This window comes from Myotis brandtii, unplaced genomic scaffold (genome assembly GCF_000412655.1).
Source record: "Myotis brandtii unplaced genomic scaffold, ASM41265v1 scaffold1204, whole genome shotgun sequence".
NCBI lineage: Eukaryota > Metazoa > Chordata > Mammalia > Chiroptera > Vespertilionidae > Myotis > Myotis brandtii.
Genome location: NW_005354186.1, coordinates 557,732 through 582,007, shown reverse-complemented (window position 1 = coordinate 582,007; position 24,276 = coordinate 557,732). Strand labels below are relative to the sequence as shown.

General features: G+C 54.8%; 1 protein-coding gene across 1 annotated transcript in view; it reads right to left on the bottom strand.

The window, feature by feature from the left end:
- Positions 1-23,096, bottom strand: part of PADI3 (peptidyl arginine deiminase, type III) — a 39,292-nt gene extending 16,196 nt beyond the window's left edge. Inside the window, exons 1-15 of the mRNA XM_005858731.2 lie at positions 22,986-23,096; positions 16,837-17,017; positions 14,826-14,898; positions 11,840-11,901; positions 10,546-10,663; positions 10,091-10,216; positions 8,399-8,577; positions 8,104-8,207; positions 7,901-8,012; positions 6,354-6,461; positions 5,059-5,210; positions 3,134-3,278; positions 2,945-3,047; positions 1,571-1,650; positions 827-952 (exon numbers count right to left, since the gene is read on the bottom strand). Of these exons, the coding sequence (XP_005858793.1) occupies positions 827-952; positions 1,571-1,650; positions 2,945-3,047; positions 3,134-3,278; positions 5,059-5,210; positions 6,354-6,461; positions 7,901-8,012; positions 8,104-8,207; positions 8,399-8,577; positions 10,091-10,216; positions 10,546-10,663; positions 11,840-11,901; positions 14,826-14,898; positions 16,837-17,017; positions 22,986-23,077 (1,761 nt within the window). The 5' untranslated portion in view covers positions 23,078-23,096. The remainder of the gene's footprint in view (positions 1-826; positions 953-1,570; positions 1,651-2,944; positions 3,048-3,133; positions 3,279-5,058; positions 5,211-6,353; positions 6,462-7,900; positions 8,013-8,103; positions 8,208-8,398; positions 8,578-10,090; positions 10,217-10,545; positions 10,664-11,839; positions 11,902-14,825; positions 14,899-16,836; positions 17,018-22,985) is intronic.
- Positions 23,097-24,276: the final 1,180 nt, after the last annotated feature.

Below are 24,276 nucleotides of genomic sequence, written 5' to 3'. Positions count from 1 at the left end.
GGGAAGGGAACGGGGGGAGGGTAACTGGGTGACCTCCAGTGGTGCTACTCAATGTGCGGTCCTCAGATAGCAGCATGGGTGGCACCTGGGTCCTGGTTGGAAAGGTAGCAGCGTCTAGGCCCTGCCTCAGACCCACTGAATCAGAGCCCCTGGGGTGGAGCCCCAGTGGTCCAGGCATTCCAGATACAAGTGGCCTCAAGGCTCAACCAAAGGCCACTTCTTCCATGAAGCCTTCTTGGATTTTCAGCCCTGCCTCTTAGGCTGCAAGTGCTTTGTCTGACCTCTGAACGACCACATCACTTTATCATACAAGATAGATCGTTGGGACAGGTCCTCAGAGAGGGGAGGTTTCCCGTCTCGGGATTAGCTTGGAAGCTCCGTGAGAGCAGGGAGCAGCCTACATCATCCCTGCCTCTCCCACAGGGTGCCCGAATGTGTGGGGGATGGATGAAGCGCTGTGAGCCGGGACAAGGAGCAGAATGGGACCTCGGCCCAGCTGATGCTGCGGCCTTTACACACACCTCCTCAGGTAACCATCCGTTCACTCCGCAAATACAAGGGGGTCCCTGGGAGCAGGGCGGGGCCCTTCCCTGATGGCCCTTGAGCAAGGGGCGTGGCCAGTGAGCATCTGTAGTGACCAAAACCACCAGCCAACTAGCAGCCTTCTGCCGGCCTGATGGGACCCTGCTGCTCTCCGCCACCCCACCAGCCACCTCAACCCCAACCCCAACCCAACCATGGCAGCGACCATGCAGCGTGCCCCTCCGCAGAGGGGAGGCTAGACACCTAACTGGAGGAAACCTTAGGTCACGGGGGGCGGCCTCACCAAGTCAGGGAAGAAGGCCACCGCCTTTCTCCTCTCGGTCTTGAAGAGCTGCGGGATGTCCACGATGTCCCGCTCCGTCAGGCCCAGCTCCCGCTTCAGCACCTCCCGGTTCCAGTCGATGCAGCTCTGGGGAGAGAGGGAGGCAGAGTTGGGGAGCCCCTGCCACGTGTGTTGCGGGCCCCATGGGGTCATGTCTAGTTAAGGAAAGGCCCAGGTGCCAATGGATCAACTCTCCACACGAACCTTATCTTTGCATCCCTACGTCAAATATACTGTCCTGTGTCCCCCTCCTCACAGTCCTTCCCACTCGCGGGCTCAACACGAGAGCGTTCCAGAGGGTTCCATCCTTGACCCTCTTCCTTTGCTAGACCCTTCCCTCCTCAGGGAACTCCTCCAGTCTCACGGTCTGAACACCATGGAGACTCCCCAGTGTCTGTCTCTCAGCCTGCCTGCCTCCTCCTGCACTCAGGGCCAGCCCCTCCAACTCCCCAGCCCCTCCTGCACTCAGGGCCGGCCCTCCGTCTCCCCCAGCCCCTCCTCTCTCCTGGTATAGGCACGGTCCCTGACACAAGCCTTGCTGTCCAACCCCATCTTGGCATCTGTGCCTACAGGACCCAGGAGAACCATGTGTCCTTGCAGACACGCTGTACACCTCTGCTCCATGCCTGGGAGGCCCATCCTGGAGAATCAGGTCTCCCATGCCACTGGCTTCCGGTTGGGTTCCGCCAATGGGGGACACTGTACCTGCACGAACTTATTGTAGCTGATGAGGTTTTCATTGGAGAGGACCTGGTTGATGGAGATGGTGTTGACCTGGTTGTTACCTGTGAAGGCGAGAGGAGGGGAGGAGGGGAGGGACAGGAACAGCGCCAGCCGTGAGGGCCCTGCTCTGGGAAGCAGCCAGGCAGGGGCCAAGTGCGCAGCTACTGGTCTGGCAGAGCCAGCATCTCTCTGGCCTTTCTGGCTGATGGGCACCAGCCAGCCGAGCTCAGCTTGGCCACGGGGGCAAGTCTGGGTGTGGGAGGGTGGGAGGGGCCGGGGACCACGGCGCTAGGAACTCAGACCTTTACTTGAGTTCATCGGAAGTGGTAATGCCCAAAACTGGAAATTTACAAACCCCCTCCCCGCAGGGCACTGGGTGATGATTCCTCTTCGTTGGTCTCATGGAGGGGCAGGGCTGAGCCACCCACCTGCCCACCACCGAACCCTGCCCCTGCCCTCCAAGGGGTGAAGCATGGAGCTCCCCGGAGGCCTGGCTTTCCTGCCTGCTGGATGGGGTGCCCGAGGAGACAGGGCTGGACAGGGAAGGGGAGGTTAGAGCCAGCAGCGCACAGTTCTCACAGCTGCTATTTATCCAGCTCTTACCTGAGGTCAGAGCTCTACCTTTAGGGCCTCATTTGACCCTCACTGCACCCCCGCCAGGCACGCATTGTTGTCCCCCGCCACGTGCCCCATGGAGCTGCCAGTCCAGGACAGGGACGACTGAGGCCAGCCCCTCCCCCAGATGCTGAGGGGACATGTGCCCAACCCTCCCACACCCAGGCTCCCACAGGATCGGCCAGCTGCAGCAGTCACCTGGCAGGGGCGGGGAGGGGGAGCCTGGGGCTGGGCTCCAAGGAGCAGAGGAGTTGGCAGAAGGGGCTCAACCCTGGGAGGTGGCAGGAGACAGACTGTTCACCGGGCCGTCATGAGCCCAGGCTCCAAGCCCCCGTTAGATGCTCCATCGATCAATGGGACTTCACTCACAAAGCACAAATTATTAAGAATTTCAAGACAGCGGCGGCTGAGCATTCAACCTCAAGGGAGGGGCCCTCTGAGCAGAGGGCCCTGTGGGGCTACCCTGGTCGCATGCCCATGAGGCTGGCCCTGTCTCCACTCTGTCCCTGCCCATCCCAAGCCCATCGTCCACCAGCTGTCCTGCCAGCTCTTCCCCCGCCGTGGCCCATGGTGGCTGGAGGAGCAGGGCGAGCGGTGGCAGGGGTGAGGGCTCCTGAATCGGGGGGTGGGGGGCGGGAGGGACAGCCCTGCTTTAACATTTGCCATCCCTCTCTCAAGTCACGAGGTGTCTTGCTTTCGGTGGAGGGGTGGAAGGCTGTGAGGAGGGACAGTGGTACCCACCAACAACCCCTTCGAACAGCAGGGCCCTGCCGTGGCCCCACTTCCGCTTTTCCTGGAAGAGCTTGAAGCAGGCGCCGGGGCTGGCCAGGAGCATCCGGAAGCCCTGCGTGGAGAGGGCAGACTCCTCAGCTTGGGCCCTGGAGCTCATCCCCTGCCCGGACGCCAACAGTCATGTCACCAAGTCCTTACCTTCCCATCGGGGGCCGGGACGAAGCTCAGAAACTCATCCACGTGGCCCACGGCCAACCAGTCCACAAAGAGCTCCACGGGGGGCTGCACCCTCTGCGCATGGAGGAAGTCCCGCACCACCTGGGTGACCCTGCGGCCACTTGACCTGGGGCCCAAGGGGTTTAAAAAGGGGTTGCTTAGCCAAAACCGGTTTGGCTCACTGGATAGAGCGTCGGCCTGCGGACTGAAAGGTCCCAGGTTCGATTCCGGTCAAGGGCATGTACCTCGGTTGCGGGCACATCCCCAGTGGGAGGTGTGCAGGAGGCAGCTGGTCGATGTTACTCTCTCATCGATGTTTCTAACTCTCTATCCCTCTCTCTTCCTCTCTGTAAAAAATCAATAAAAATATTTTAAAAAAGAAAAAGGGTTGCTTAACTAAAAAAAAAAAAATCTATGCAGAAATGGAAAGACAAGAGTTCAAGGTATCTGCAATATCTACCAAAAAGCATGCACTGCTTTTGTAAGCAAGAAATACCATACATACATGCATACATACATACAGACAGCATGTGATCCCAAGGTAAGTTCTCCAGGAGGCAGACAGGACAGGTCCTCACACCAGGTCTCGCCATCCAGGCAAAACCTCAGAACCGCCCTCGCACCCCATCCTCACATTCTCCAAGAGACTGACTTCACCCCTACATTCCACCCCCCATGGCTGGCGGTCCTTCCTTGCGTTTGTCTTACATTTCTCTCACTCCAGCCTCACGCTCTGCACAGGTGGGCAAGATCACCCTTGAGGGGCCTTATGGCCCCAGCATTTTACGGTAGTGAATTTAAATCCCGTTCTTCTTTGCCTTCTGAAAAAGGATCTAACTTCCTCTTTCTGTGGGATCATATGTCTGAGGGCAGGTAGTCCCCCAGCCCCCAAAGCTTCTGAGTCACCTGCTATTTGATCCCAAGTCGGTTCTAACTGCTCTGCCGCATTGGGTTCACTCTCTGTGTTGGTCTGTTGCGTAGCTAATGACCATCCTATATAATAAAAGCCTAATATGCTAAATATCCGACTGTTCCACCGTTTGACCAGTCGCTATGACCCACACTGACCACCAGGGGGCAGATGCTTGCTGCTGGGGTCCGGCCAATCGGGACTGGGCGAGAAGGGCCAGACACGCCCTGGAACCCTCCCGCGGTCCCTCCCCAGGCCCTGATCGTGCACCGGTGGGGTCCCTCAGCCTGGCCTGCACCCTCTCGCAATCTGGGACCCCTCAGGGGATGTTGGAGAGCCGGTTTTGGCCTAATCCCCACTGGCCAGGCCGAGGGACCCCATTGGTGCATGAATCCATGCACCGGACCTCTAGTTATCATATAATCCCTTCTCTTTTCCATTGGTACCCAGGTGTTACATTTAAATAAGACATAATCTGTTTTCTGTATGTGTTACTGCCATTTCAATTTTCATGTCCTATATCTCCCTTCTCCTGCTCTCAGGAAAAGATTTTATATTAGTCATTTACATCATAGTATAAACAAGCTCTGACTTAAATGCAGTTTCTCCCAGGACTGTTGAGACTTAGAGCTTTTTCTTCTTTTTTAATTGGTAGCAACATCTATTTATTTTCTGAATGGGAAGACCTAAGTCTAGTTATAACTTTGCATCCTGTGTTACCTTCCCAGGTCACTCACCCTCTCTGAGCCCACTTGTAAAATACAAGGGCTGAATGACCTCTTGGGGCCCTGCTCAATTACCTGATAATTGTGGACAGTGTCTGGTGAACAGCCCACAGCCTCCCCTGCTGCACCTCCCCCCTGCATCCAGAACTATAGTTTTATCACTCCTTTCTGGTTCTCTGTGAGGAGTGGAACAGCCCCTCACCCCCAGCCACCATCACCACCCCCACCCTCAGCCTCCATCCCAGCAACACCTCTCCCTGCTCCTCTCTCACCCAGGCAGGTTGCCCCCAATGAGGATCCTCCCCAGGGGGTACTCTTTCCCGTTGGCCACCACTGGGGGGCTGACCTCCAGGTTTCCGAAGGAGTCCAGGCCACACACAGAGCTGTCTTGCGGCTCCCGAGTCACATAGCCGAAATCTGGACCCTGATGGGGGAAACTGAGTCAGGGTGGCTGAGGGGGGCAGATGGCCATCATGAAGAGCTTAAAGCAACTTTCTGGGTTCCGAATTCCTTAAAGGCAGGGTAGGGGTGGTTGCCCATTCTTCAGATGGAAATACTGAGTCAAAGACTGGGATCTGATCTAGTCAGTATTTCAGGTATGCACAAGGGCCAAGGTTGGGACACACACAGGCCCTCTGGCCCTGCTGCCATGTTAGAGCCTGTCATTCCCCATGGTCGCAGGGGGGCAGCAGAGAGGGCCCTGGCTGCTCCTGCACCGCCCATTAGACACGGAGCCCGAGGCCATGGCCACCCCCTTACTCTGCACAGACTGTCTGCCAAGTCCAGCCCCAGGGCAGGCATCTGGCTGCTCTAGAGTGGCCTTTCTCTGGGGACCACGAGGCTGGTGATGGCTTTGTGAGCCTCAGCCTTTCATCTGTGGAAGAGGAGAGAGCTTCCCGGGCCACCTCTCAGAAGGATGTTAAGAGGTGAGAGCCCCTGCCACCTGTGTGATCCATGCGGGGGTTGGAGGGACCCCCATGCTCTAGGCACCAATGGAATCTCCTCTCCTTCCTTGAGGAGATCCTGGTCAGCACCCATCATCCTCACGGTTACCCAATTACCAACAACACCAGCAGGCTCCCTCTGCACAGACAGAGAACACCTGTGAGGCCAGGGCTAGCATATCAGTTCCACTGAAGAGGTAACAGAGGCTCAGAGAGGGAAAGTGACTCGGGCAAGGTCACACAGCATGTGAGTGGCAGAGCCGAGTTGTTCTGGCGCCCAAACCTGTGTTCTTAGCAGCTGCACTGCCCTGCTCCCCCTGCCAGACTGAGCAAATAGAAACACAGGATGCCCAGTTACATCTGAACCCCAGACGTACGACAAATATATTTTAGTATAAGTACGTCCCATGCAATGTCGGGGATATACTTTCACCAAAAAGATACTCATTGCTTTTCTGAAATCCAAAGTTAACTGGGCATCTCCTATATGTTACCTGGCAACGCTACTCCTGTTGTTAAAGATAGTGGTTCCCGGCGCTGCCCCCTGTCCTCCACACCCCAGTGTGGCCCTCGGAGTCATGTCCATGCACCCTCAGGGCTGGGCTGCCCCCTGGACCACTCACCAGGATTCTCTTGTAAGGGAAGTCCTGCAGCTCCCCATTCCTGGGGGAGTCGAAGACCACCGGGAAGGTCTTGTGCGGCGCCTGGACGTAGCCCAGCTCCATCTCGTCCTGCGAACGAGAGAGACGCTCAGCTGGGGACAGCCAACAACTTCCCACGCTCGCTTGACACAGGGCACGTCAGGGGAGACTGCGCACGGGCGTTCTCTGCCTTGGGGAACTCTGCCCCTGGGGGTGAAGGAGGCGGGGGTCGTGATGCCTGAGGGCTGTAGGAGGTGCTAGAGGCTCAGAGAGGGAGTGCAGTTGCCTAGGGTCACACAGCAAGAAAGGCCAGGAATGAATAAGAACATGGACATGACCTTGGGGGCGTCCCCGTGCTGGGTCAGGGCAGAGTGGACACAGAGAAGGACTCAGGGTGGCCCGAGTTGGACAAGGAAGGTGCTGGGTGTCATCCAGCACCTCTGGCCTCCACACGCAGTCATGAGGGGTTGACTGCTAGACAGGGCTGAGGGGACCTGAGCAGATACAGATCTGCCTCCTTCTCAGACTCATAAACGTGCCTGGGCCAATTCTGACCCCTCTGGTCCTGGAGGCAAAGATGGCCCAGCATAGACAACCTACAAACCCAATGAGAAGCTCACTGTTATGTGCCCTGCCCTCAGCTCTTGATGGATATTAACTCCATTAATCCCCCTGACACGCCTATATGGAGGCACTATTGTTACCCCGTGTTACAGATGAGGAAAGCAGAAAGCGAGGAACAGAGAGGTCTAGTTATTTGTCCAAGGGTGCACAGCCAGTCAGCAGCACAGCCAGAATCCAATCCAACTTGTCTCATTAGATAAACTTGGTTCATTGGGTGAACCTTCAGCCATGACAGCTCCTAGCCTGGCAGTCAAGGTCTCCCTCCTCAACGCTTACCCTTGACAGAACCTTGGCTCTGGCCAAAGTATGCACATGACATTCTTTCTCCTGCCTCCTACCTCTGGGCCTTTGCACATGCTGCTCCTCGGCCAGGACCACCATCCCCTGAGTCCCAGCATGGCCCTTACCAGCTGTTTGGCCCTGGGCATTTGCCCCTTCAGGTGGGTAATGACAGGGAGTTGTCAAGAAATGGAGTGACACTATGGCAATTACACATGGCTAGTAAGCGCTCACTGAATGGCACAAGTCACTACCCATCCATTTGCCAAGTCTGGTCCAGCTCAGATGCCCTTCCTCCTGGAGGCCATCACTGATCCCCCGACAGAGGTGATGCCACCTCCTGCAAACCCAGATGGCACTTTGCTGGTGCCCCTGGCGCATCTTAGATGGTGAGAGCTGGGATTTTACCACCTTGGGGCTTCTCAGCCTCGGCTCTATTGACATTTGGGGCCAGGTCATTCCTTTCCGTAGGGGCCGGGAGCCGGGGGCATCACCACTCCGTGTGGCCATCTAAAATGCCTCCGACGGCTCCCTATCCCTCGGGGGACAAAATCGCCATCCGTTGAGAACCACTGGTCCAGGCTGCTAAGGGCAGGGCGTGTGTGGTCAACCCAGTGGCACGGTACCTGGATCCAGCGGTCATTTCGGTTCTCGGCCTGCGGGCAGATGGTCAGCTTGCAGCCGGCCTTCATGGCCAGCTCCGCCACTGCGTCCACGAACTGCGTGTTGTTCCTCACCCTGCAGACAAGCCCGGGCAGAGTGGCTCAGGACAGAGCCAGGCCAGAGGGGCCACCAGGGTCAGAAGGACACCCGTGTTCCCCAGACTCACTGGCACACATACACCTCGAGGGGCGGCAGGGTGCTGGGCGTCATGATCCAGGGGGCCACCCGGAACACGACCGTGTCAGTGAAGATCGGGGACTCGGAGAAATCCTGCAGGGGGAGAGCAGAGAGGACAGAGCCGGGGCTCACTCAGACCCGCGGGCCCTGAGCAAGCCCTTCGTCTCAGGTTCTAGAGAGGACCTGGGGAGATGGTGGGGGCAGTCTGGGTCTTTCCCACCAGCAGTGCCCGTCTCTCCCAGGACAGAGCCTTTCTGTCTGCTTCTCTGCCCGGCCACCCCTACCTCATTGGAGTCGTCCAGCAGGGTGACGTGGAAGGAGACGAGCCCCGAGAAGCTGGCGTCAGGGAAGGAGAGGCCCTCCACGAAGAAGCGCTCCTCGTCCCCGTGGAAGCGGGGCACCTCGTAGGACACCTTGTCCCGGCCCAGCACATGCCTGTAGGCCTCGCACGAGTCCTCGGGACCTGGGAGGGGACCAGAGAAGCAGCTGTGGCTCCCTGCTGGGCCCGGGGAGCGTGAGGGATGCAGGAGAGCCGTGTGACCTCACCCAAAATGCAGGCCAGACAATCCCTGCACCTCACCTCCCACTGGCAAAGGGGGGAAAGATGCTTAATACGCCGTGTGGGCCAGGCTGGGGGCGGCATCGAAAAAGTCATGTGTTAGATGCCCCCTAACCAGCGATTCCACTTCTAGGTATCTTTCCTACAAAATACACACACAAGGGTCTTCACTGGTTATTCACATGTTCATCGAACACACATTTACTGAGCACCTACTATGTACCTCTGAGGCACGGCTGTGGACTCAGGATACAGCCATGAGCTAGGTCCCTGCCCTCAACGAACCTATTATAAAATCAGCAGCCGAATGACCCAGGGGACAGGGTGGGTTACAGCATCTCTGTGCTTCGGGATGCTATGGAGCTGGGTAAAAGAATGAAGCAGCCCTAACTGGTTTGGCTCAGTGGATAGAGAGTCGGGATGCAGACTCAAGGGTCCCAGGTTCGATTCCGGTCAAGGGCATGTACCTTGGTTGCAGGCACATACCCAGTGGGGAATGTGCAGGAGGCAGCTGATCGATGTTTCTCTCTCATTGATGTTTCTAACTCTCTATCCCTCTCCCTTCCTCTCTGTAAAAAATCAATAAAATATATTTTTTAAAAATTTTAAAAAAAGAATGAAGCAGACCAGATAAATACACAGAAAGAGGGGTCGAGTATATAGTTCAGTGAAAGAAACAGGTTGGAAAGCAGAATATGCACACCACGCACGCACATGCACACACACACACACACACACACACACAGAGGCACATTTAGTACATACAGAAAGAGCAGTTAGAACACATACCAGATCCTTAACAGCGAACACATTTTAAGAGTCAGGTTTAGGGTTAGGGATAGAGGACTCTTATTTTTTACTCTAGATGCTTTTATATTGTTTGGTCTTTTTTAAAAAGTGAGCATCTTATTACTTGTGTCCATTTGTATTGTTTAAAGGTCTTTTACATCCTTGCTTGGACTTGTGATCATGGCATTGTGGCTACGTAAAGCAATAGTCATGGTTTTTTTCTCCGGGATATGCCCACTGAATTCTGCAGGGCCAATGCCCGGGTGCCAGGACTGGCTGAGGAATACCTCAGTAAACAGCGAGGAATAGGTGAAGCAAGAAGGACGGAGAGCGATCACTGATGAATCTGAGGGGTTGGCCTCTGGGGGTTCGTTACACTGTTCTCCCTGCTTTTGTGCACGTTTGAAATATTTTGAGAGCAAACATTTCTAAACATGCTTGAAATACATTTTAAGAATTCATTCATCCAATAAAACAACCTCGGGCCACAGCTGTGCTGGCGATGCCAACTGGCCCGGTCCAGAGCTCACGCATCTGACTGTTCCTCTGGCCCCCAGGGCACCCGGGAGCCTGGGCAGAGCTGTCTCCTGGCTCTGGGCAGCCGGGGGGCGGGGGGGCGTGAACTCACCACAGACGTGGAAGACCCGTGCCCGCTTAGCGTCGTAGCTGGAGGTGTGGAGGACGAGTCTGTGGTCATCGAAGAGGGCAGCGGGGCCCTGGGTCCGCAGGACCATGACGGACATGTCTTCCAGGTCTGTGGAGCCAGACAGAGAATTTGGGGAAAGGGCCTGGCCCACAGTAGGTGCTCAGATAATGTTAGCATCCCCTGCACCCCTGGAGGGAGAGGAAGGTGAGAGCTTGTTTCTTGAGTTCCATCCTGGGGGCATGCATGGCACCGGGGAAGCTGCGAGGGGCACCTGCCAGCCCGAGGCAGGGTGGGAGAACCGTCAAGGTGTGTCTGGGAGCTGGGCCTCTGGCCCCGAGCTCCGCCTTCAGGGCCGTGCCTGTGGGTTGGAATCCCTACAAACTAGGTGAGCAATGACCCTGGACACCCAGGGACACGGGCTACCCTGGGTCCCTCACCTTGCAGGCAGCATACGTGCTGGTCACAGTTGTCCCGGTCATCACAGTTCAGATCGTCCCTGTCACAGTTCACTAGCAGGATGGCCCCATACCCATCGGGCCCCCAGACCCATTGGCGCTGCCAATGACAAAGCAAAGCTGGTGATGGGGGATGGGACCAAGCCTGTGCCTCCCTCCCCAGCAACCTCTCGGCTGGTCAACCCCATCCTGCCCTCTGAGGACAGGTCCACTCTCACTGAAGCGTCTCCTGCTCAAGAAACAGCAATGGCCCAGCCGGTGTGGCTCAGTGATTGAGCATCAACCTATGAACCAGGAGTTCACGGTTTGCCTCACAGTCAGGGCACATGCCTGGATTGCAGGCTCGATCCCCAGTGAGGAGCACGAGGAGGCAGCCAATCAATGATTCTCTCTCATCATTGATGTTTCTATCTCTCTCTTCCTCTCTAAACTCAATAAAAAATATTTAAAAAGAACGAAAATAAACAGCAATGGCTCCCTACTGCCCACACCATCAAGTCCAAACTAGTAGCTGTCTTTCGTGGCTGTCCGTCCTCTTTCTCAACAGGCAACCTCCTAATTCTAAGTCCATCCCTCCCTGCAGCCTTATCTCCTGCTGTTCCCTCCACCGGGAATGCCCTCCCTTTTACATCCCTTTAGAGACCAGCTCAAGTGGACTTGCTTCCAGAAAATCCTCCTTGCTCACCCAGCCCACCTTGACCTTCTCCTCCAAACTCCTACTACATGAAGTACCACCACAATTCAGCCCAAAGTTCTCTAACATTTCATACTTGGTAGATTTCCCTTTACACCTAGGTCAAGGAGTTAGCACACTATGGCCCATGGACCAAATCCGGCCCATGGTCTGTGTTTGTAAATAAAGTTTTATTGGAACACAGTCATATGCACTTGTTTACGTACTGACTATAGCTCTTTCACACTACAGTGGCAGAATCAAGGTGCTGCCATAGAGACTGTGTGGCTTGTGAAGCCTAAATAAAATATTTATTATCTTGGTTTTACAGAAAAGGTTTGCTGACCCCCAACCTAGATGGAAAGTCCAGAAGAAAGTTCCCACAAAGCAAGACCTAGCCCAGGACTGACCACATGTGTGCTTCATCATCCCTGGCGATGACTTTTCTCCTGGAAATAGAAGATCCCCACCATGCCTGGCTCCCCTGACCTCGGCATCGGCTGGGAGGCAGGGGGGTGCCTGTAGCAACCTCACCGCTATGAACCCAGCCTAGGGCAGTTCCAGACCCCACACCCCTTTCTGGGCCCAGGGGAGATGTCCTACCTTGTCCACAAAGCTTCCGTTCTGCCTGCCCTCACAGTCCAGGTCGCAATCCAGGGTGATGTCTGCAAGGGAAGGGCAGAGGGAAGTCACCACAGGGTTCCCAGATCAACACAGGCCGATGACCTTCACCTTTTACCTTCTGCTCTCAGGGCCCACCCGGGGCTGGGCAAATGGAAATAATTTCCAAGAAGACCCTGCCCAGAGGTGGGGGCATCCGGAGTCTCTCTCCCTGGGCTGGGGAAAGGCAGCGGCCTTGGGGAGGAAGCAGGTTCAGAGTAAAGGCCCAGGACAAATGCTGCCCCCTCCAGGAAGCCTTCCCTGATCCTCCCTCTTCTGTATCTCTACAGGCCTCACTGTCTGGGGCACACCCTGCACTGAGCTCAGGTTGCCCTAGACATTCTTGGTCTGTGTGAAGCTGTCTCACATCCTTGGGATGGGGGAGTGAGCCTGGACTTGGGTGTCAGACAGACGTGGATGTGAATCCGGGCTCCGCCATCTGCCGGCTGTGGCCTCTCTGGGCCTCACCTTCATTTCATCCCATACTCTTAAAATCCCAGCTTCCATCCCACCTTCTCAATGTGTCTCCCTAGAACTGGGAGAGATTTTATAACACAAATGGGGCATTCACAGGAGAGAGGTAGGGGGAGGGGGAAGAAGGAAACATTTGAAATAATTTTGAAACTTGAAAAAATGCCCAACCACCATGCAACAAGTGAATGAATGTATCCCACAAACAGAATGTCGGCAAAAGAAGTCCCACCCGAAAAATAATATGTACAATGTGATTCCATCCATAGGAAGTTCAAAGAACGGCAAAAATAGACTATATTATTTGGGTATGCATATTCAGGTGACAAAACCACAAAGAAAAGCAAGAAAATACTTATCACAAGGTTGTGGCTACCTCTACAGGAAGGAGGCCAGAGATCAGAGGGGGGTATATTTGGGGGAGACTTTGGGGTGCTAGTCATGTTCTATTTCTTGACCTGGGCGATGGCTGTTTATTTGCTTTGTAATTATTCATTAATGTGTGTGTATAAAATAAAGCTTTATTGCAGTGGTTCTCAACCTTCTGGCCCTTTAAATACAGTTCCTCATGTTGTGACCCAACCTTAAATTATTTTCGTTGCTATTTCATAACTGTAATGTTGCTACTGTCATGAATCGTAATGTAAATATCTGATATGCAGGATGTATTTTCATTGTTACAAATTGAACATAATTAAAGCATAGTGGTTAATCACAAACACAATATGTAATTATATATGTGTTTTCCGATGGTCTTAGGCGACCCCTGTGAAAGGGTCGTTCGACCGCCAAAGGGGTCTCGACCCACAGGTTGAGAACCGCTGCTTTATTGTCTGGCCGGTGTGGCTCAGTGCTTGAGAGTTGACCTATGAACCAGGAGGTCACGGTTTGAGCCCACGTCTTGACCGATTCCGGTCAAGGGCACATGCCCAGCACATGCCCAGGGTTGCAGGCTCGATCCCCAATAGGGGGCCGCCAATCAATGATTTTCTCTCATCATTGATGTTTCTATCCCTCGCTCTTTCTCCCTTCCTCTCTGAAATCAATAAAAAAAAATATTTTTTAAAAAGATTTTTAACCCATCTGGAATTTATTTTTCAGTACCTCATCATTGATGTTTCTATCCCTCGCTCTTTCTCCCTTCCTCTCTGAAATCAATAAAAAAAAATATTTTTTAAAAAGATTTTTAACCCATCTGGAATTTATTTTTCAGTACCTCATCATTGATGTTTCTATCCCTCGCTCTTTCTCCCTTCCTCTCTGAAATCAATAAAAAAAAATATTTTTTAAAAAGATTTTTAACCCATCTGGAATTTATTTTTCAGTACAGTATAGTATGAGATATGGTTCCAGGTTTATTGATTCTCACATGGTATCCACATGAGCAGGGGTCTATGGCCAGTTCTCTGGTCTGTATTTAATCATGCTGCCTCAAGTACTACAACTTGGAGAAAAGCCGTTGGTACCATGTATCCCTTCCTCTTGTTCTTCCTCAAAATTGTCTTGGCTATTCTTGCCCTTTGCTCTCCCATATGAGATTTAAGCTCAGCCCAATAAAGTTCTACTTAGACGGTTTGATACTGGCCCAGAGCTGTTGAATCTTTTCTGTTATTTCGTTTGTTTCATTCTTTCTTTCTCTTTGTGTTTCAGTTTGGGTAACTGTTGCCCTGTCTTCGAGTTCACCAGTTCTTTCTTCAGCTGTGCCACATCTACCTATGGACCCATCAAAAACATGTCTCATCGGATTTTTATTTCCAGCATTTCCATTTGAATCCTTCTTATAGTTCTCATCTCTCTGCTGAAATTCCCCATATATTCATGCATGTTACCCACCTTTTCCTCTACAGCCTTTAACATATTAATCACTTTATATTTCCTGTCTGATAGTTGCATGGTTTATAAATCAGTTTGTGGAGAATTAGCTCCCAAGAAATTGAAGTTGGAAAAAGCAAAGTCCAGTTATATGTCTATATATGCTTCCATTTGCTTACGAAAGGGGGGAATAAACACTTATGCGTGTGTCTACTTGTATAAGCACAGCATGTCTTAGAAGGATGCTGGGCCTGGGGGACCTGGAGTCTTGGGTCAATTTGGAGGTTAGGGGCACTGACCTCACACATATCACTACAGTCAGCCCTCTGCAGACTCAGATTCCCAACCGTGGAGCTGACCCTTGAACAACACAGGTTTGAACTGCATGGGTCAATAGAACTGCGCAGATCAATTGAAAATAAAAATCCATATATAACTGGACCCATGCAGTTCAAACCCATGTTTTTTAAGGCTCAACTATATACTCTTTTGTTTGAATTTTTTAATGTGCACTTCTTACTTTAAAAAAAATAAAACTCATTGATTTTGGTAACAAGATCCTTGCTCAGTGTCATTCCCAACCACTTCCCATCCTGCCTTTGGCCAACGCCCCTTGGCCACACCCTCACCATGGCCCCCAACTTACCAACACAGGTGAGGTAGAGCACGGTGTATGCCAGGGGCTGGGGCTGATGTCTGGAGTAGTAGGAAATCTGAACCTGCGGAGAGAGGGGCCCAGGGTCATGTTGGCTGAAGCCAAGAGCCCCCACCCCAAAGGACAGGCCTTGGAATATCTGGCAAGGAGGGGAGGAGACCTCTATGCACTAAACTTGAGTTTACCAACTCAGCTCTTCCTTTAGCCTTCTCTGTGCCGTTTATTTGTCCATGCCTCGGTTGGCCCATCTGTAAAATGGGCCTATTTGTGAGGGATTCTATGGACAACGGGCCCCAGTGCTGCCGATGACTACCGTGTGATGTTGGCAAGCCCCTCTCCCCTTTGAGTCTCAGTCCCACCATGTGTACAATGAGGAGTTCAGACCGGGCAGGGTTTGGGACACTCTCCAAGCCAATGTTTTTATCTCTGGGACTCAGACAGGCCTGGACCTCAGACAGCCCAGCACCTCTGGGTTGGGTGACCTTGGCCAAAGCCCTTCACCTTTCTCAGCCGCCTCAGTTTCCTCATCTGCCAACTGGGACCATACAGGTTCCCAGCTCAGAGGACTATGGCGCAGCCTAAAACAACACACATAAAAGACGGATCCCACAGACAGTGCCCAGGAAACACCAGCTGTTGTAAGTGGGGGGCAGGCGGCATTGTGTAAGGGCTCAGATTCTAGATGCAGCCGAGGAAATATCCTGGGAAAAGTCCCTATCTTCTCTGGGCCCCAATTTCCTCGGCGGGAGAGTGGGGATAATAACAGTTCCTACCTGCAGGAGTGATTATAGGCTGTGAGGATTAAGGGAGGAACGCGGGTGACATGCTCAGCATGGTGCCTGGCCCACAGCCAGCACCCAGTAACTGTCCCAGGCGGGGCCAGTGAGGACGACAGAGCAGCTGGAGCCTGATGCTTCAAAGCCACCTTGTTGTGAGGGCTGGATGGGCTCATGGGCAGCGCTCTTAAAGGGACAGTTTTCCAAAACATCGTTGCTGACATGGAGTGTAAATCCATCCCTCCTGTAGGACAAGTCCTGGTTCCCATCAGCCATATAAGGTGGCATCGCCTGTGCCAAGCTCAGGGGCCACCCCATTTCTCCCACATTTTAAGTTATTTCCTGCCAGAATGTTGCCTACAGCTGGGGCAGGTTAAAGACACTCTCTAGCTGAGTGAGCAGAGAGGGGAGGGAAGGGAACTCGGACAGAAAGAGAGTAGATTAGAGGAAGAAGAGGCAACTTGGGGAAACGTCACCTCGGGGAAGGGGTCTCACTGGAAAGAGCATCCCTCCCCTGTCCCTGCTCCCTGCTCTCTCCTCCACGCAGAGCTGCAGGGACACCCTCACCAGCCCTCAGCCCACAGGTGGGGAAACGGCTTGCCAGAGGACACACACTTTGCGTGTTGTTTGTTCTTGTTTTTTGTTCATCCTCATCGGAGGATATTTTTCCCATTGCTTTTCAGAGAGAATGGAAAGGAAGAAGGGAGGGAGGGGGAAGGAGAGAGAGAGAGAAACATCGATGTGAGAGAGGCACACTGACTGGTTGCCCCAGGTACCTGCCCTCGACCAGGAATCGAACCTGCGGCCCTTCAGTGCGTGGGCCCAATGCTCTAACCGCTTAAAAACACTGGCCATGGCCACACACTTGGGTTTCTTGTTTGTTTGTATGTTTTTGTCAATCCTCACCTGAGGATCTTTTTCTATTGATTTTTAGAGAGAGCGGAAGGGTGAGGGAGAGAAGAGAGAGAGAAATATCGATGTGAGAGAGACACAGCAGTTGGTTGCCTCCCACCTGCGCCCCGACCAGGGCGGGGGATCAAGCCTGCAACCGAGGTACATACCCTTGATGCTGATGCTCTGTCCACTGAGCACACTGGCTAGGGCCACACTTTGTGTCTCTAAGTGCACTTATCACCACGCTACTGTGTCCTCTGGGTAAAAAGAGGGCCCAGGGAAGCTATTTCACTGCCTCCCCGCCCAGCCCCCAGACCACGGGACCCACTCACATGACTGTCGTTGACGTCATTGCTGGGAGAGTTCATGACCACGATGATCTCCAGCCCTGCGTTGTAGCGCCACCGCCTGGTGTCCGCACGCTCCCGGCCCCTCTCCATGCTGGGCGAGATGTAGACGTCCACACCGGGGGTCCCGTAGACCTCGAGCATCTCTGTGCCCTCCGGTACTGACCTGGGAAGAACAGGGAGCCATGGGAAGTGCTAGAGGGGGCAGCCCTTGTTCCGATGCTTGAGCTTTGGTTCAAAGTCTTGCTTCCTCCAGGAAGCCTTCCCTGACCACTCCAGGTCTCTCAGATCCTCCCAGTAAGCTCCTGGGAGTCAAGCCCACAAACGTATACACAGTCTTGCATTCCAAGGCTCCGCGTTCATTCACATTTCCCTGGTGAGTCTCCCGGGCATTAACTGTGGGAGTAAGAAGTCTGTGATGTTATCTGACCCTGGGACTGCGTTTCCCCTGCTCCAGCTCGTATGGGAGTCCTGCCTGAAATCAGTCTGCTCATCTTCTTATTGTCTGAGGGGTGCCCGCTGTGTACACAGGCACTGTTCTCCCCAGAGCCCTCGGTCCCACTGGGAGCTGAGGACAGAGCTCTGCCCAGGGCAGCCAGATGGGGTTCAGGGCCTCAGGGTCAGGGGTGGTGCCTGGACCAGAGGCAGGAGCCCGATACTAGACAGGCCGGGTCACATATCAGCCGGGTGACCTCGAGTAGTCGCCTGGCCTCCCTGCGCTCGGTCACCTCACCTATAAAGTGAGATAATGACCCCCCCACTTAGCCAAACTCACTGGCCATCATGAGGCTCAAATGTGGTCATTGGAAGGAAAGGCTTGGAACACTGCCCGCCGGGGTGGGGGAGGGGTTCTTAAAGGAGATTAAGGCCCAGGAAGCTGGAGGCGGTTTGAGAGCGTGGGCCCGGGTGTCTGCGAAGGCTTCCCTGAGGAAGGCAGGGGGACCGAGACAAGGAGGACACACCTGAGGGGAAAACATTTCACCAGGGAGCCGGAGGAAGTCAAGTTTAATCAACAAAACCAGCTGTTTTATCCCACCCCTCTGTCATGGGGAGCCGGCGATGGCTCTTGATTAGGAGGCGGTGAAGCCTGTGGACTCTGGGGCCAGGGCACCTGGGTCCAAATGCCAGCCTCGCCATTCACTAGGCGTGTGACCTCCCTCTGCCTCAGTGTCCGCGTCTATAAAGGGGGGATGATGAGGAGATCAAAGGAGTGGGGGGGTGTAAATGCTCGGGGTGAGCGAAAGTCAGGGTCACCTGAACCCGTGCCCTCATTTCACTGCTGGGAAAACTGAGGCTTCAGAGAAAAGGGACTGGAAGGTAGGGCTCCAGGCTCCCCGTGCAGTGCTCATGCCCCGTCCTGGAAGCTGTGTGTTAGGAAGATCAAAGGGATGGCTGATGGGAGGATCTGGGTGTCCCACTTCCCGGAAGTCAGCAGAAGGTGTGTTAGGAAGATCAAAGGGATGGCTGATGGGAGGAGACCTGTGTCAGGTACGGGAGGATCTGGGTGTGCCACTTCCCGGAAGTCAGCAGAAATGGCCAGGCCACCTCGAGCTGCCAGCATCCTGCTCTAGCCCGTGCCCCCCGGCCCAGCCCCAGGAGGTGCATGTGGCTTGGAGCCCCGGTTTCTCCCCAGACGAGGCTGTCCATGCATAGGACCGGCCAAGGCCCCCCCAGAACCACGCCCTCCAGGCCAGCCTAGGAAGCGGGGGATGGAGGGTGAGGTGCGGCAGGGGGTTTGCCAGGGATGGAGGCATGTCCTGGGGTGCAGGACTCTCAGTGCTGAAACCTAGAAGGTCTTGGGCAAACGGACAGCTGGTCACCCTCGCAGTGCCCAGCCTCGGACCCACCCGATGAAAGCAGATTCAGAACCAGAGGTACTGCAGGCAGGGCCCTGGAACCGGCACTTAAAACCACCCTGATGCCCAGTGAAGCCAGAACCACAGCTAAGGGTGGGCTGTCTCAGAAATGCTGGAGCCCGGTGCCCCAGGGCACGTGGGGATGACTCAGGGTGAGCCCACCCTGTCCTGGGAAACAAGACTAGTCAGGTCTCCCCTTGGGTCTCGTGTCTTCCCTTCAATGGTGAGAATGGCGATGAAGGTAGCTCCCACAGCCATATTATCCCCACTTTGCAGATGAGGAAACTGAGGCTCAGAGATGACAGGTGACTTGTCACACAGCTAGTAAGGGACAGCCAGGACTCATGGCCAGCTCTGTCCCCACTCCCTTGCAAACCCAAACCCATCGACCTCTGGGAAGACAAAAGCAGACTTTCCGAGCCAAGGAACTGACAGGAAAGGTCCCTGTAGCTGAAAACACACAGGTTGACAAGATGACCACCTAGGTCCCCACCAAGTGGCCCCCAGGGGCCGGGGAGACCAGGGCCCAGGCAGCTCTGGCTCTGGGGGGGAGGTACCAGCTGCTCCTCCCGCTCAGGGAGGCTCCCAGATCCTGGCCTCTCAACAGAACCAGGGTCAAGAAATCACTGGCCCTCCTTAACCCCATGCTCTTCCCGCCCCAGGAAAGTGCGGCCACACTTTTATCTTGGAAAGTTGGAGAAGTGCCGCCTCCCAGGAGACCAGGGCCCAGGCAGCTCTGGCTCTGGGGGGGAGGTACCAGCTGCTCCTCCCGCTCAGGGAGGCTCCCAGATCCTGGCCTCTCAACAGAACCAGGGTCAAGAAATCACTGGCCCTCCTTGACCCCATGTTCTTCCCGCCCCAGGAAAGTGCGGCCACACTTTTATCTTGAAAAGTTGGAGAAGTGCCGCCTCCCAGGGCCCCGCTCCGCACGGCAGTCAGAGCTCTCGGTGAAAATCCGCTGCAGACAGCGGGGAGCTGCTTTGTCACATCAGGGACGGGGCCCAGAGGCCCCTGGGAGCAGAGCTTGAAACCCACTGCTCTTCAGGGCACATGGGGAAACGGAGGCCCAGGAAGGAGCAGGAGGTTGTTCCAAATGACACTGCGAACGGTGGCAGAGCTCGGACCAAACCTCAGGGTCACTGGCCCACAGGCGCCCAAGCCTTTTCACCCCATTAGACCACCTCTGCTGAGCAAGGGGTGACATGGGCTGTTTGCCCTTCCACCGAGGGCAGCGGCTCTCAACCCTGGCTGTACGTTCACCCCGGGGGGGGTGGGTGTGTGTGTGGCTCAGCACAGGAATCCCTGCTCGGGAAAACAGAGCCCCCTCACCCAGTCAGGGCCATCTCCAACTCAACTCGAGGCAGGAAGACAGGATTTAAGCCATTGCCTCAGACAGAGCGGCCCAGTGGTCTTGCCTGTGCTCATCCTTCAAGGCCCTGGCTGGTGCCCTTCCTCCAAGAAGCCTGTCCTGACTGCTCAGCCTATGCTAAGGTCTCTTTTCTCATCTCCTCCTTCTCCCAATACAGTTCAGAGGTTGCTCCCCAGTGTACGGCAGGCTTGGGACACTTGAGGCTGTCCACAGGGTCAGGATAAAGCCTTACTATGGCAACAACGATGATAATCATGGTGACAGTCACCATAATTGAATGTTCACCACATGCCAGGTTTCACCTGCATGCTCTGCACCCATAATCTCCTTCAATCTTCCCTAGAACCCTAGGAACAAAAGGCCAAATGGTTTGGGTTGCATCCGGGCTCTGCACTCCTCACTGGCTGTGTGACATGGGGCAAGTTACTTGTCCTCTCTGTGCCTCAGTTTCCCCATCTATAAAATGGGGAGGCTGATCATGTCCGCCTCCTAGAATTGATAAGAGAATTAGTTAACATATGCAAAGCGCCAGGCAGTGACTGGGTGGAGCAGGCTCTAAGTGTCATTGCTGATATTATTATCATTATTATTATTATTATTATATCATCTCCATCCTACAGAGGAAGAAACAGAAGCGACTTTCCTAGGGTCAGACAGCTGCTAGCACACGGAGCCAGGGCTGAGTCACCATGCCCACTGCCCCTTCTCCCGTTGACCCACAGTCCGAGCGTCAGGGTTGCTCAGTCCTGGCCTCTCCAAGCGGAAGAGACCTCCGCGCTGACCCAGGACTGCTCTGTCTGCCAGGCAGGCGTCCCTTCCGCAGCCCCCGGGGAGGTGACCCAGCTTCTGCAGAACCGCAGGATGGGCCCCTCAGAGGGAAGGGACCACGCCTGCCTGTTCACCTCTGTGTCCCTGAGCCTGGCACACACTAGACCAGGGGTGGGCAAACTTTTTGACTCGAGGGCCACAATGGGTTCTTAAACTGGACCGGAGGGCCGGAACAAAAGCATGGATGGAGTGTTTGTGTGAACTAATATAAATTCAAAGTAAACATCATTACATAAAAGGGTTCAGTCTTTTTTTTTTTTAGTTTTATTCATTTCAAACGGGCCGGATCCGGCCCGCGGGCCGTAGTTTGCCCACAGCTGCACTAGACCCAAAAGAAATACCAGGGGGGCTGGTCATCAAGACCCAAGAATCCCTAGTTCGAAGGTGCGGGAGGCTCCACTTACCACCCTGTAGCTATCCCACCGCAGCCTCCTCTGCAAACCCCAACATGGCCTACCCACTCCATTGCCCCAGACACTGCTGCCTTGCCTCTCATGACCCCAATCTGTCCCCCATCCTCTCGGGAAGCTCTTCAGGAGAGGAGCTAGCCCCGTGCTTCCTGGGGCACATGTGCCCTACGGGCAGGAGGCAGACAGGTGGGGGGGGATGAGTCACCCCCATGGGCATGAAGTGCTGGAGAAGGCAGTGGTGCCCGGCCTCACAAGTACCCCTCCTCCCTCATCACTTCTGGAACAGTCTCTGTGGCTGCCCCCTCCTCAGAAGCCACCAAATCCCCTTCCCACTCCTTACTGCCCCCCCCCCAACCTCAACCCGGCTTTAGCTCCCAGTACCTCGCTGGGCCAGGCCTGCTCAGACTTGGTTCCCTCCCATGACCAGCTCCTCACCCCCTCTCACCTACTACCCCGGGACCAACCTATCTCTGCTTCTGACTAAGTTCACTCCAATTTTTAAGTTTTAATCTAGGACACTGGTTCTCAGCTGGGGCGAGCCCCTCCACCCCGGCACAGCTGGCAATGCCTGGAGACATTTTTGGTTGTCATCAGTGTAAGGTGCTCCTGGCACCCGGTGAGTAGAAGCCAGGGACACTGCTCAGCATCTCAGTGCGCAGATGGGCCCACCGGCTCTCCCCAGCCCCAGGGAACGACCACGTCCCTAGTGCTGAGGCTGAGAAACCTGGTCGGTAAGATGGGAGCAGCGACACGGCTCTGCCGTCTCCCCTCCCAGACCCTTGACTACCTGTGTCCCCGGTTCAGCCTCAGGAGCTGGGGCCCCTGAAGACTTCCCCAAACTCTCCCCAAAGGCTCCTTTTCCTCCTGGGAGAGGGAGAAGGTGGGGTCTCGTCTCCAGCCACGGGCTTTAAGGACATGGGCATACGGTGGAGGCAGAACGCATGGGCATCAAACAGCTGGAGGAGACCCCTCCACCTCCAGTGGCGGACAGCCAGGTTCATAAGACTCCTGACCACGAGGGGGTTTCAATCCTGACTTGGCCACTGAGTCACTGTGTGACCTGAGCAAATGGCTTGGCCTCTCTGTGTCTCAGTTTCCTCACCTGTCAAATAAGATGAAGAATAATGAACTTAGCTCATATGGTTGTTGTGAAAGTTACATCTAAGAGGCTTGTGAAGCTCTTAGAACAGTGCCTGGCACTGAGTGCTGTCTGCGTATAAGTAATTGGAAAAAAAAAAAGGTTGACGCTCTGTTTTCAGGCTCATCAGCAGGAACTGGGTCTGGGGAGGGGCAGTGTGTCTCTTCCTATTCCTGTGTGCTCAGCCAGACTCTCAGCCCAGCCTGCAGGGTCCTCCGGACAGAGAACATGCGCAAGCCCCGTGTCTCCAGCACCCCCTCCCCCTCCCTGGTTCCAAGGCCCTGGCCAGAGCTCAGCCGCTATAAGCCTCTCTACCCACCTGCGGTCTCCCACACTTCAAGTTTCCTGGCTAGAGTCTCTCCTCGCAAAAGGTGAGGACCCAAGCTCCTGAGATTGGCTGGTGTGCCAAGGCCAAGGCTCCAGGGAAGGCAGCCAAGCCAGGCCCGAGCCCTGAAGATGCCCTACACAGCTCACAGGGAGGACCCAGGGAGATAACACCGAGGGCCCGCAAAGCCCAGGCCTCGGGCTCTTACCCATAAATGTCCACCAGGGTCTCCACGCCAGCCACGCACACGGCACTGGTGGGATGCTCCAGGGACACACGCACGATCCTCTGCAGGGACATGCTGGCCTCCGACTGGGCTGGGGCCACAAAGCCCAACCAACACTGCCTACCTACAGGCCCCCTGGGCCAGTGGTTTAAAAGACCCTGGCCCTGCCCCTCCAGCCCAGGGTGCTAGCTCATTGGCTGCTGTGCAGGAAGCCCAGCCCCTTCCTAGAGCCAGGATCTCTGGATTGGCTGGAAGAAACCTGATTTGCATATGAACTTGTTGCTTCCACCCCAGCACTGAGGGAGTTAATTTCTGGCTTTAAAGGGGAGCAAGTCACCACAGATACCTGGCCAGGGCTCCAGGGCCTGGGGTGGCGGGGAGTGGGGGGGTACAGAGCTGTGCAGTATTGGTCTGTGTCCCTCACTTTCCATCCTCTTCATCCCCTTTTCCTGCATTTTCAGAGATGATTTGCTTTAGCGGGGAGCTTCTCTACCCTGCTGGGGAGGTGGCAAAATGCAGATTTCTGGGCCCGGCCTCCTGTCTGATGCATCTGGATTTTTTACAAGCGCCCCAAAGAATGTTGATGCACTTTGAGGAACACCATGCCTCTTCCTTTAAGAGTGTGGATTTGAGAAGCAGGATTGGATGTCAGCCCTGGCTCAGCCACAGCCTGGCGGGGTGACCCGGGGCAAGTCACTTAATTGTTCTGTACCTCACTTTTCACATCTGATAAGTGGTTGTTGTGCGGCTTAAATGAGACAACGTGGGTAGAGCTCTAGTACAGAGCTTGGCATTATTTCATGATGAGCGTTGTTGTTATTGTTATTATTATTATTAGATACCAAAGCCGCCGGGAGGGGGATGCGATGAGGGTGAAAGAGCTCTCTGACTAGGGGGAGCTTAGAAGGTCAGAGCAGGCTTGCTTTTCAGGTGGGGAAACGGAGGCCAGAGCGGACTTTTCGGCACCTGGAGGAGCAGCAGGAGCAAGGGCTCTGGCAGGAGGAGTCTTGGGTTCAGACTCCACCATGAACAGGGCTCTGGGGCCTTGGTTTCCTCGTCTGTAGAGAATGTGGCTAATTGCCAGCCCTGGCAGAGAGCGCGGCGGGGCACACCCTGCCCCCGAGGCTCAGGAGGTGCTGAACGGAGGTTTCCTCTCTTCTCCCTGGTGCTGCTGATGGTTGGGGCCGGGTGGAGACCAGGACCCGCCTCCCAGAGTCCCCACCTAAAGCACTGGCCGAAGTCGGCGACCTCAGCAGGACTCTAAGACTGGCGC